Consider the following 13,422-nt stretch of genomic DNA (forward strand, 5'->3'; position numbering starts at 1 on the left):
AGTGCCACAGAATTGGTGCTTTTGAACTGTGGTGTTGAAGAAGACTCTTGAGAGTTCTTGGACAGCAAGGAGATCCAACCAGTCCATCCTAAAGGAAATCAGTCCTGAATATCCATTGGAAGGACTGATGCTGAAGCTGAGACTCCAATACTTTGGCCACCTGATGCGAAGAACTGACTCATTCGAAAAGACCCTGATCCTGGGAAAGACTGAGGGCAGGAGGAGAAGGGGAGAACAGAGGATGAGATGGTTGAATGGCATCACTGATTTAATTGACATGTGTTTGAGTAGACTCCAGGAGTAGCTGATGGACAGGGAAGCCTGGTTTATTGCAGTCCATGGGGTCGCAAAGAGTCGGATATGACTGAGCGACTTAACTAAACTGAACTGGGAGGATTGACGACCTGCAGAGGTGTCCTCCGCGCTCGCTAGAGGGACCTCGGCCTGGGCTGGAAGGCCGATGACGCATTTCCGCTGCCCCGCCCTGCGCCTAATAGCGACTTTAGGTCGGTGCTTTGGGGGTGCTCAGTCTGGAGGCACTCTATGGCAGTAAATCTGGGAGCTTGGGTCTCTGTCTTGTTCATGGCCCTGTGCTGATCATGTCTCTTGCCACCATGACCGTTTACATTTTTACCATTTAAGATTTTTACCATTTTTATATTAGGAATTTACCATGAGCCAGGAATTAAGTGAACTGCTTGACATCTGTTATGCAGTCTAGTTGCCATGACCCACTTCATGGATCTCTAGAACCACCTTCTCATTCAGAGAATTGCCTAGAAGAACTCAGAGGACTTGGCCTATAGTTTTACTCATAACTGAAATTTATTACAGTGGTGTATTAAAAAGGTACATAGCCAAATCATCAGGGGAAAAGACACACATGGAGTCTGCAAGAATCTATGTACAAGCTTCCTAATGCTTTCCTGAGAGAAGGATTTACAAGAGAAATTAGAAAATACCTTGAGATGAATGAAAATGAAAACCAAAGGTTACGGCATATAGTGAAATTAGTACTCAGATGAAAAATTACAGATGCAATTAGATTTGGGCAATTATAGATAATTGTAGGGATCTCTTGGTAGCTCAGCTGGTTAAGAATCCACCTGCCATGAAGAAGACCCCAGTTTGATTCCTGGGTCGAGAAGATTCCCCTGGAGAAGGGATAGGCTTCCCACTCCAGTATTCTTGGACTTCCCTGGTGGCTCAGCTGGTAAAGAATCTGCCTGTAATGCGGGAGACCTGGGTTCGCTCCCTGGGTCAGGAAGATCTCCTGGAGAAGGGAAAGGCTGCCTATTCCAGTATTCTGGCCTGGAGAATTCCATGGACTGTATAATTCATGAGGTCAGAAAGAGTGATCAGGAATTTACAAGGTGATAATGCTAATGTGGTCTTGGCATGGCTCGCACGTCAGATGGTGGTAGATGGTCTTGGGTGCTATACATTATATAAGAAAGGAACTTCTTAGCTAACTAGGGATGAGCTGTAGCATATAGTGTGAGAAGACGTGGGAAGGATTGGGGAAAAGGTCAAGTGATTGTTCCAGAGACTGAGTGTAATGATCCTATGGCTGTGGGAGGAGAGAAATAGTCCTGGTTTGTAAGACAAAAACACCCTAGACTGTGGAAAGTCAGGAGCAGAGGCAGAGATAATTAATCTAGCTTAGCTTTTGTCTGTAGGATATCTGGCCAATTTAACCCAGGCTTTTGCCGCTACCCTCAATTTGACTACTGGCCAGATCTTGGTTTAAAAGTTCTCAGAATCCTCCCAACAGCCAGACTCCAGGAAGGAACAGCCTCATCAAAAAACAGCAGAACAGAATTAACTTTCTAGACATTGACATAGTTCCCTTTAGCTTTATGTTACTGTTGGAGTCTCTTGTACATTTTCCCCAGATCACTGATTTTCTTAAATTCTCTAGCATGAATGATGATGGACAATTGTATTGCCCTGGATTTCTCACTGGCCAGTTTAGCTGAGGTATGTGCCATTGCCAGTTTTTCTTGCCCCACATGGATTAATGACATTTAGTTCTGGATGTGGAGCCTCACCATGGTCTTTTCTACAGTGAGCCTCGTTATACTACTGTGAATCACAATCACTGTCACTCTTGTCCAATGCTGCCTAAGACAAATGGAATATATCTGGCCCAATTCTCTTTCAGTACAATGAATTAGAGTATTTGGTGACCTACGTGGTGACATGCTTCTGAGAATTCTTTATGTGTTAGAAGTAAGGAGTTAGGAACTGCCCTGGTGGTCCAGTGGGTAAGTATCCATGCTTCCAATCCAGGGGGTGTGGGTTTGATCTCTGATCAGGGAACTAAAATTGCACATGTTGCATGGCAAAAAGTTAAGAGGTAAAGTTGTAGGATAATTGCCTCTACCATGGTGCTCTGGCAGTATCACTCATATCTATTGGATTGGCCAATATATAGGCCATGCAGGCAAAGCCTTGAACTATAGCTAATCTGAGTCTTGGCAGATTACCTTGTGATCCTTCCAGAACAAAAGAGGATCTTTACAAGCTTTCCAGGCCATCTCCCACTTCTGTCTCTATCCCTGTGGGAGGCTGTTATGAGACAGTTTCTCACTGCCTCCCAGATAAGTAATGAGACTTTCTCTCCCATTCTTCTCTGGTTTAACTGCAGACTATAACACTGTAACTAATTTCCAATAGTCATGTACAGTTGTGAGAGCTGAACCGTAAAGAAGGCAGAGCACTGAAGAACTGATGCTTTTGAACTGTGGTGCTGGAGAAGCCTCTTGAGAGTCCCTTGAATAGCAAGGATATCAATCCAGTCAATCCTAAAGGAAACCAACCCTGAAAACTCATTGAAAGTTCTGATGCTGAAGCTCCAATACTTTGGCCACCTGGTGTGGACAGCTGGCTGGGAAGGACTGAAGGTAGAGGGAGAAGAGGGCGACAGAGGATGAGATGGTTGAATGGCATCACTGGACATGAACTTGGGCAAACTCTGGGAGATGGTCGGGGACAGGGAGGCCCGGAGTGGTGCAGTTCGTAGGGGTCAGACATAACTTGGCGACTGAACAACAACAATATAACACTGTTAAGCTGCAGCCTAAAATTGACTCCTCAGCAAGGTGTATCCCACAACCCATGTTGCAGTCATCCAGCCCCCTTTTGTCTTTGTGTCATTGTTTTTGGTGTGTGGGACAAGGACCTGGGGGATTGGATGTTTGCCTACTCTTCCTTTTGCTGTCTTTGTAATTAATACATTATATGAATCTCAGAATGACAGATTATGTTTACTGGCCAAATCAGTTAGGACTTGGCCTTGACCTTGCCTGCTGCCCTGTGTTTGACAGAAGAATAATAGAGTAAAGCTATGGGATTAAATGTGATAGACTCTTCCTTGCCTCTTTAGTTTTCTAAAAAAAATATGAACCAAATACTGATCATAGCCATAGATACCTCTTTTCAGGTGGACCATAACTTGGTAAATCAGGTATTTGAGGGCTCCTTATTCTGAGCTACAACGCCCACAATTGTTTGGTCACCAGTTCAGTTTTCTCCAGCTGGCCCTGAGGAAAATCATGGGGTGAACATATATCAGATTGTTGTATGTTCACCCTTCACAGTGATCTTCCCCAAGTTAAGAGGCTTTGCTTCCTTCTCAGTACCTGCAGACTATCAGCTATTGTCCTTTTATGAGTTACTCCAGTATCCTCTTAGAAACAAACCAACCAACCAATAAACCTAGGAGTTCATATGAGGGCTTCTTTGTAACTTTCCATAGGTATGGCATCTGTAAGCTCCAGTATCTGAGGTACCTGAACCTGATTTTGAATTCCTGTGAAGCAGACATCTTCCTAATTTGTTCAACCTAGAGACTGAATATACAAATGGACAATGGCCAGACCATATAGAAAAATAGAACTTTGACTCTCAATCTGCAGCAACCTGTCCAGAAAACCAACACACTATTAGCAATAATCAATCCAAGAGGTCAAACTGCTGTCTGTAGCAATCAGTCCAGGAAGCCAAAGTAACCCCCGTAGTAATCATCCCTAAACAGCCAGAGTCTGAATAATGCCTCCCAACCAATCACATAAGATGCTTTGCTTCTGCTGCTAAGTTGCTTCAGTCATGTCCGACTCTGTGCGACCCCATAGACGGCAGCCCACCAGGCTCCGCCATCCCTGGGATTCTCCAGGCAAGAACACTGGAGTGGGTTGCCATTTCCTTCTCCAGTGCATGAAAGTGAAAAGTGAAAGTGAAGTCGCTCAGTTGTGTCCGACTCTTCATGATGCCATGGACTGCAGCCCACCAGTCTCCTCCATCCATGGGATTTTCCAGGCAAGAGTTCTGGAGTGGGATGCCATTGCCTTCTAGTAAGGCCTTATACTTAGAATCTTTAATCAGCACATACTTGAAGCCTTCCTTTTTTCCTGCTATCAAACTTTCCACTTCTCTGCCAAATGCAGGTATGGCGGCTGATCTTTGAATAAATAGACATTGCTTGTTCTCATCTCTGAGGTTTTCCTTTATTTCCACAACTTTCTTTAAAAGCTTAGCTTCCTGGCATACTCTGTGACTGTAGGTAAGTCATTTCCTCTTTTTGGGCCTTACTTCAACTGAAAAACTGATTCAACAGTTAATCATCCTTTTATTCAACAGACATTCTATGGCACTTGAAGAAATTGGGTCCTAAGAAGTGCTAGATTTGGGGCAGATACTAGAGACACGAAGGTGAGCATATCCAGGACACAGTAGGATATGTGAACAGGCCTAATCAAGGGAAGTGTGGGCTATCTTGTATCAGCATCTATCCTGCAAAGGTGCAATGAGGTGGAGAAGTGGGAAGGAAAGGGCCAGGGAAGAATTCTACAGCATCAGTGTCTCTGGGAGAGCTGGGCCCCTCTCCTCTCCTACTGCCCACGGCGGAGGACCACAGAGTCGTGGAGCCCTCCACAGTCCTAGAGAAGCTGGAATGGCAGGAGTGTGCCGGACTCCACCTCTCGCGAGCAGAGATCTGGCCAACACAGAACGTGGAGAGCTGCGCATGGGGCTGGCGGGGGAGTGAGGCCGGCGTCTTCCCAGGTCCGCTCCCAGGCCGATGGCTGGTATGTCAGTCTCGAGCGGTTCTGGAGCCTTCCTCCCAGACACCCGGCCGCCCCCGGTCTGACTCGGCGAGCGGCCGGTGGCCCTGGGAACTGGGACCCGTTTCAGCCCAGCGCTCAACCTGCTGCCGGGACAGCCCACGTTGTCAAAGGTGAGCCGATGCCAGGAAGCTGCCTGTAGAACCAGATGAGGGGCGGAAAGCAGGCAGTGCAGTGACGGAGAAATTGGGATACAGTCCTGAGTGGAGGGACCCGAGGAACAGGCAGGGGCAGAGTGGATCCGTCATCCCCCAGGCTTGTGGCGGCAGGGGAAGCAGGTACACAGGCCTGAGCCAGTGCTGGGTTAGAGGTGTCCACAGACCGCTGTGTGCAGCGATGAACGGCCAGAACTTCCACGACTGGTTTTACAGAGCTGGTTTTGTTTGAGGTAGGTCTTGAGATGAACGGGCTTTCCTGGTGGCTCAGATGATAAAGAATCTGCCTGCAGTGCAGAAAACCTGGGTTTGATCCCTGGGTTGGGAAGATCCCCTGGAGAAGGGAATGACTGCCTGCCCACTCCAGTATTCTTGCCTGGAGAATCTCCATGGACTGAGGAGCCTGGCCGGCTACAGTCCAGAGGGTCACAAAGAATCGGACACGGCTAAGCCACTAACACTTTGACTTAACACTTAGATGAACACAAGGGAGGATCTGGATCTTCAGGCAGGGTTGGGGGCTGGGGGCTGGGGGCTGCAGGTCTAAGGGCACAGAGCTGGACAAGGAAAAAGTCTGGGTTCAGAACCAAGTGGTGACAGGATCCGGCCTGAGGGTGGTCATGCAGGAAAGGACCCTTGGGAAGTCAGCTGGGTCCCTGAATGGTGACTGGAATTGTCTGCACAGCAGAGGACTTGGACTTTTTTGGGTAGGCAAAGGTAAGCCAGCCGAAGTCTTTGAGTGTGTTAGGGAGTATATCGGGTGGGAATGTGCAGGGAGTAGTCACAGCTGGGCTCTGTCCTTTTGAGTCAAGCCTCTCCAGCAGCCTGATTGTCTGAGGTGTCCCTAGCTGCTTCTTGGGCTGCTGGAAGTGACTTGGAGGGAGGGAAGAGTGAGAGTCCCTCACGGGGCAGAGGACTGGCAGGAGTGAGGGTGACAGGCAGTGTGTATGGCAGGGGAGAGCAGAGAGCCAGGCGGGCCTGAGTTCTGTCTCAGAACTCTGTAACCTGGGGAGAGTTAACCTCTGAGCCTCAGATTCTCTTCCATAAAATGGATCTGATACCCTCCTCAAAGGCTGTGAAACATACTCAAAGTAGTATTTGTATAGTGCTTGGCACAGGCTCGATCAATCATGGTTGCTCTTGTTATCAAAGGTGGTGATGTCTGAAGGAACAGGACACGTGGTGGAGAAAGGATGGCTCCCAGAGCTCATGTGGGGATGAAAAGGGAAAACTTGCAGAGGCTCATGAAGAAGAGGAGAGAATGTTTGCCAAAGTGAAAATGAAGAGACGTGAGAAGATTGGTGGCTGATCCCTTGTATCTTTATAAGTAGGGGGCAAAAATCTGCTGAGAGTTTCCTTCAACATTCAGAATCCAGAAACTCAGTGGGCAACCCCTCCAGTACCTCTTAGTGCCTCGTCTACCCTGACTCCAGGCCCGGGTCCTCAGACTGTCCTATGGCATATAAACATGTCATTTCAAGAGTCAGTGACCCTTGAGGACATGGTCATCTACTTCTCTGAGAATGAATGGACCACTGGCTTCTATTCAGAGGGCCCTGTACAGGGAGGTGATGCTGGAGAATTATGGGGCTGTGGCTTCCCTGGGTAAGGATCTTTCCCTTTGGACTCTGCCTCTACCCTTTTGGATTTCTTGGCTCCTTCCTCAAAAGCTCAGTAGTCTTTGGTAACTAACCCTCAGTTGAGTGGCACCTTCAGGCTCCTGGACTCTTAATGACACAACCTTAGTGGTAGCTGTGAAGCAGGAAGTCCTGGCATCCATCTGGGTCTCATATAGGACATCCCTACCCCCGGCTAAGAGCTTCTGACCTTCTAATCCATGTGCTGTGGGTACAACAGATGAAGAGACGGTTCCTGGTGCCCCTCTGAGTCCTCAGTTCCCCGCACCTCAGTTTGGGAGACACAGCCCAATAGCAAGCATCCTCATGCAGACATCTGAACTCGAGAGCTCTAGAGAGGGAGGGCCCAGTTTCTCGACGAGGGAAGTCATCTCTTTGCTCACTCACGCTGTTGTCGAGCATCCCTTCCTCTCTGCTTCCTGACCTTCAGGAGTCTCCGGGCCCCTCTCACCTGAGTACTTCTGCCCCTTTCCCTGGATTTTCTTTTCTTGTTCCCCCTAGTAATTTCCCTTCTTTCCCCTCCCACCCCTGAAGATAGGCCTGGGAGGAGCCCTGGGGTTGCTCTGTGTCACCCTGCTTACCTGCCTGTCCCGATTCCTTCCTGATGGGCAGCGTGTCCATTTCCTACACCGGCTCTGATTTTGCAGCTGGAGTGAGGGGGAACACCCTGGAGCTTGGCTCCTCGGGAAGGTCTGAATGGAGAGAGCCCGAGGGGCATCTTCCTAGGTGAGTGAGGACACGTGCCGGTCATCTGAGCAGTTCGCTTGTCTTGATCTTTAAGTTGTGCTGGGTATGTGTTCTCTTAACTTACTGCTGTAGACACCTGTGGGATTCCTTGTTTTCCTCTGTGTTCCTATGGTTTTCCGTCTTCTTGAGTCCTTGCTTCATTCATCCTGGCTCCTCTCTGTGCCATCTTCATGCATCTGACCACCATTTATCTTTACTCTCTGACTACTTTTCTGTTTGCTGTCTGATCTGAGGTGCCCCCCCTCCCTTTTTTTAACTATCCTGGCCTGCTTATAATCTTCCAGCCGAAGATTCTGACTGTCCTTTGAGGGTAGCATGGCCATTTTTATCATTAGAAATCAAGCAGTCTAAATAACCCTAAGCCAGATAGTTCCTATTCCTCAGGGATTTCTGGCAGGAAAGCCCTGGCATTTGTCTAGGCCCAACACAGGGCTTCCCTGCTCCTGATTTCCTACTAAGAACTATGTCCTTTTATTGCCTCCGTAGGCCCGCTTCATCTTCTTTCCACAGAAGCTGTTCCGTGGACACAGTGTGACTTGAGCTGTGCTCTCCAATTTTGCATTCTCACAGTTCCTTGCTGTGTCTGGAAGTCTTTCCATGTTAGGAGACCCTTGATTGCAAGTAATAGCCCAGTTCAAACTGGGTTAAATAATAAAGAGGAATTTATTGTTTTGTGTGATTGGGAAGTCCATAGATTTTGATCAGAATTTCAGTCTCTGCCCCTCTGTCTCCTCATATGTTAGTTTCTCTCCAGTCTGGCTCCTCTCAGGGCTGTAAGGTGATTGGTAGTGTAACCAGGACTGTGCTTCTTCGCACCCAGGGGGAGGAACAGTTGCAGGCCTTCCTTAGGCTCTAACCCTGGTGGGTCACAGTCCACGTGTTGCTCTATTCACCATCTTAAGTCTTATGCCGGCTCTAAATTGGTCCCGTAGCCAGGGGGATGCTGTGCACTGATTGACTTGGCCTGGATTGCTGGTCCCTGAATGGGTCTCTCATGTAGTGAGTCAGATGGGAGAGCCTGCTTGGCTTATCTCAGTGGGCGCCTATGCCAGAAGCTGGAGTTGGGATTGCTCCCACCCAAAGGGCCTGGCTGCTCCCTAGTTGGGGAGGGGGAGGAGAATGGATGTAGGGAGGGAACCGCAGTGTCCTCTAGATTCTCTCAGGATCTCAGTACCTGCTCTCGCCACCACTCAAGGGAATTTCCCATCTCTGCTTTAGACAGAAAGCTAACAGCGAGGTTATTCCTTGAGCAAAACCTGAACTCCCTGACCTGCAGCAGGCCTTCTTGGAGCTCATGTTCCTACTCAGTTTCACTTGGAAATTGTAGAATTGGTCTACAGTTCTGCAGGCTTGGATGGGAGTTACAAAGAGACAGAGCTTAACTAATTCTGAAGAATTTATTAGAGTGGACCTTTGTAAATATGTGCTTTACATATTTTTATCATTAGAGTTTTATTCTTAGGTGTTTATCATTAGAGTTAGAAGTGACTTCTGGAAACGGCTGAGTGAGGCTATGAGGACATTTTTATGGATGCCATAGAAAGACTCATTGTTGACCCTTATAAAAAGAGAAGGCTATGATGGATAGGAAGGAAGGGAAGTAAGAGATGGTGATTTCCCAACACAGCCTCAGGAGCAGCTCTTTGAAATTCTATCCTATCAGGATACTTTTCTATATGAATTGGCTTTCAGCTCCTAGAGGCAGGTGCAGAGACCTTAGTCTTGCCTATTTCTTCTTAACGTTTTAAAATGAGTGACAGGTTTTTGTATTTTGGTGAACTGATGGAATCCCAGCTTCCCTGAACCTCTCTCTCCTGTCCTTTATATTCTTATTACTCTCAAGTTTCAGGTCATCTGTGTTACCAGTCTTTCCCCAACCTTCATTCTCCCCTCCTGCTTAGACACAGGGGTGGCACGTGAGAAAAATGGACCTATTAATACTGCTTGATGACTTTAGTCGCTCTGTCATGGGTACTGATGACATTTGCAGCTCTGTTTTCTTCTTTCAGAACGGGTGTTGAAGAGTGAGAAAGAACATTTTATCCTGAAGGAGAGCATTCACGAGCAGGCACAGGACCACATGTTGCTATTGAGTGGACCCCAGTTCTGTAGCTCCCAGGAATTCTGGTTTGGAAAAACGTGTGAAGAGGAGAAAAGCACTGTTGGGAGATGGCCTGACTGCCCTAAATAGGGCAAGTGTGGAGAACACTACACGTGACATCACAGCAGTGATTGTCAAAGATGAGATGATCTTAGTAGAAGAGCGTTCAGAGGATGCGGATGTTAACACCCACCTTGTACATCAGAAAAGCCTAAGTGAAGAGGCATTCTATATACGTGAAGAATATGGCAAGTGTTTGGATCAAAAGGAAGACTTTGATCAACATCAAAGAATTCATAATGGACAGAAGGTCTATGGATGTAAGGAATATGGGAAGAATTTCAGTTTTAGATCACATTGCATTGTACATCAGAGGATTCACACTGGGATGAAACCATGCCTATGTCAAGAATGTGCTAAAGCCTTTGGTTGGAAGTCAAACCTGATTAAACACCGAAGAATTCACACAAGAGAGAAATCCTTTGAATGTAAGGAATGTGGGAAGGGCTTTATTCAGAACACAAGCCATACACAGTGTCAGGTATACGGCTTCACACCAGGGAGAAGCCATGTACCTGTAAGAGATGTGGGGATAGTTTTACTTGGAACCCAGTCCTTCTTCAACTTCAGAGAATTCACACTAGGGAGAAACTTTATGAATGTAAGGGCTTTGAAAAAGGCTTCATGTGGAACTCGGGTCTTGCTCGGCACCCATGGGTCCACATTGGAGAGAAGCCTCATGAATGTATTAACTGTGGGGAAAGCTTTATTTGCAAGGCACATCTCACTTGTTATCAGAGAATCCATACTAGGGAAAGAACCTAGACATGTAACAACTGTGGGAAAGCCTTCAGTTAGAATTCTGTTTTGATTACGTATCAGAGGGGCCATGCTGGAGAGAAACCGTATAACCATCAGACTTCTCACCTTCTTGAACAGTAGAGAATGCGTAATGGTGATATTTGTTTATAATTCTTATGCTGCAGGAACCCCAACCACAAGATGAAATGATGGCCCACAGTTTGTTGGACTGCAACAACCAGTATTATCTCGCCCTTTCTGAGTGAATACCCTGTACTCCAGCAAGACTGGTCTCCCTGTTCAGCCATATTCATACTAGGCAACGTTTAGTTGAGCACCTACTCTGTGTCAGGTACTGTGCTAACTGTTTTACACACATTCCTTACTTTTTAAAAATCCTGTAATGTAGGTATTCTTATCCTCATTTTATAAATGAGAAATATGAAAGAGGTTATAATACTCAAGTCCAGTCAGCTAGTAAACTTTAGAGTTGAGATTGGAACCAGGCCCAGTTGACTCTAAATCTACTATTCTTTGTGCACATTTCTAGTCTTGCCTGTTTTTACTTCTCAAGTTTCCCTGGGCTAAAAGGCTCCCTTCCTTATCTAAGACCCAGCTCCTTCCATTGAACAGACCTCTTTTCCTCTTCTAATGGTAGTCAGTGCCCCCCAAGTTGGTAGTTAATTATGCGCTGTCTTATATTTTTCTAATAGCTTCATGCTTGTTAGTCCAGCTATAAACGGCTCTCTGGAGCATGGCATTTCTTTCTGTTTTTCAAATTTTGAAGCGTATTTACTTTTGACTAGATATAACATACTCATGATAAAAAAAAAAAATTGAAATGGTTCAAATGTTCCTTGTCATTCCTGTCTCTCAGTCCTCCTCAGAGACAATACGTTATTTCTGTGCCTTTCTGGGTACACACACACAAAGTATTTATTAATACTGCTTTCTGTAAGTCTACCCCACTTAAAACTGTATTTGATATGAGGATATTGCTGTTATATTGCCAACTCCAGGACCTTCTCTTCCTCAGAAGTTGTGAGCCTCCTTGAGGCCACTGAGGTGACTTAAGGAAAGCAGTGGGGATGGTCGGGGTCCTGCAGTCTTGGGAGACCTGATTGCCCTTGTGTTATGAGAGAGTACTCTGGGACTGGGAAAATGTAAATAAAGTGGAATATTTTTTCATAAAAATTTGTATAGTTGCAACCCCTGTCACTGCACCACTCTCCTAATTCTCTCCTAGTCTGTCCCCTTCTCACTGCCGTCATACCCACATCCTGAAGTCAGCTGTGGGGCCATCGAAAGGAGGTAGAAATGGTCACTCTCTGATGAGGGTTTGCACTCTGTTGGGTATCCTCAGTCAGCCAGCAGTGGAAATATAATCAAGTATCTTGGTGTCAGGGTCACAAATGCCCTGCAGAGGTCCAGGATCAAAGATGAATGCTAGGAATGCTTAGATTCTCTGCAGCAAGTAAGGGGTCAGTAAAGGATTCCAAAATTAACTGTGCTTGATATCGAGTCTATAAGGTAAGACAATATTTTTAAAAGATGTTAAAATATTAACTGTGAAGAAATGCAGGATATTAATGAATGGCATGAACCATCTTAAAAGATCAGATAACCAAAGGCTCGATTCAGAGAAGCAGAATGCTGGCTAACACAGATGAAACATCCATTCCAGATTCTCCATCTTTAGAGCCATTCTCCAGACTACAGTTTGCTCCACTGCTATTTAGAATCCCACTTTTATAAACTCTCAACCAGTGAAAAGAATTTGTTAAAGGAGCAAGGAAGAGAAGCAAGAGGCCTCCTTGGACGAGAATTCTGCTTTCTGAAAAGCACAAACACACTGATAACTCCAGAACTTGGCCTAACATTGTCCAGCTAGAGAACCTCTAATACGCAGTAAACATTTTGTACTACACAGAACCAGGAAATGGAAATGAGTAATGTGAACAAGTGTTATGGGCAAGTTGTTTATTAAGCACGTATTACCAAGCAACTGCCTGTATGCAAACCACCATGTGAGGTGCTGCCAAGGAATGAGAAGTCAGACCTGCACCCTGCCTTCCTGGAATATTAACCTAGTGAGGATTAAAGGGACCAACCGAGAAAAATCAAGTGAACCAAATCATTAAAGGTTGCCAAGTGCTGTGAAGAGAATGAACAAGATCAGAAAGGGGAGGCCCTCTTTCTAAAGATGCTCACAGAAGGCCTGTCCTAAGAGTAATATCAATGCTAAGACTTGAAGGATGAGAAAGAACCTCTTATATCAAGAACAGGAAGAATGGATAGAGGGAAGAGCTGTGCAGACTACCTGATGTGTGAAGAGTTTGGCATATTCAAGAAGACAGGGTTTTAGCAAAATGATCAGGGCATGTGTGGCACCAGTTGGGATTGTAGAGCTCGATGGGCCAGATCATTCAATTTCATCCTAAGTGAGAAGAGGTCACTGAAGGGTTTTCAATGGAGAAATGACATGTTTGATTCCTATTATAAGATGATGGTGAACTTCTGGCTACTGAGAGAAAATGGGTTCTAAGGGGACCAAAGTGGAAGTAGAGAGCATGTTGGAAACTGCCAGCAGCCCAAGTTGGAGATGATGGTGGCCTGGAGAGGGTGGTGATAATGGAAATGAAAGTGGATTGAAGATATATTTTGGGAAGAAAATCAGTGAACTGCTAATGGATTAGATGCAAGGATAATGGACAGGGAGGAGTCAGGGGGTAGCTTCCTGGCTTGAATAGCTGAGTTAGTGGTGCCATTTACTGGAATGAGAATAGGTCTGGAATGGAAAAATCTAAAACTCTATTTAATATTAACATTTGCACTATATGTGAGATGTGCAATTAGAA

General features: G+C 46.1%; 3 protein-coding genes across 3 annotated transcripts in view; all 3 read left to right on the forward strand.

The window, feature by feature from the left end:
* The window catches only part of ACKR2 (atypical chemokine receptor 2), a 71,624-nt gene extending 61,391 nt beyond the window's left edge, over positions 1 to 10,233 (forward strand). Inside the window, exon 5 of the transcript XR_011250690.1 lies at positions 9,672 to 10,233. The gene's annotated coding sequence lies outside the window, so the exon portion shown is untranslated. The remainder of the gene's footprint in view (positions 1 to 9,671) is intronic.
* ZNF662 (zinc finger protein 662) lies at positions 1,930 to 10,837 on the forward strand. Its single transcript, XM_069562188.1, is given in 8 exon segments — positions 1,930 to 1,980; positions 5,159 to 5,261; positions 6,712 to 6,811; positions 6,813 to 6,883; positions 7,528 to 7,641; positions 9,672 to 9,841; positions 9,843 to 10,251; positions 10,750 to 10,837. Coding segments are annotated over 8 exon segments (1,020 nt in total). The 3' UTR covers positions 10,752 to 10,837.
* A 16-nt stretch (positions 10,838 to 10,853) lies between these two features.
* The window catches only part of GASK1A (golgi associated kinase 1A), an 84,901-nt gene continuing 82,332 nt past the window's right edge, over positions 10,854 to 13,422 (forward strand). The window contains exon 1 of the mRNA XM_069560772.1: positions 10,854 to 10,916. The gene's annotated coding sequence lies outside the window, so the exon portion shown is untranslated. The remainder of the gene's footprint in view (positions 10,917 to 13,422) is intronic.

The sequence above is a fragment of the Ovis canadensis genome, chromosome 19 (assembly GCF_042477335.2).
Source record: "Ovis canadensis isolate MfBH-ARS-UI-01 breed Bighorn chromosome 19, ARS-UI_OviCan_v2, whole genome shotgun sequence".
Taxonomy (NCBI): domain Eukaryota; kingdom Metazoa; phylum Chordata; class Mammalia; order Artiodactyla; family Bovidae; genus Ovis; species Ovis canadensis.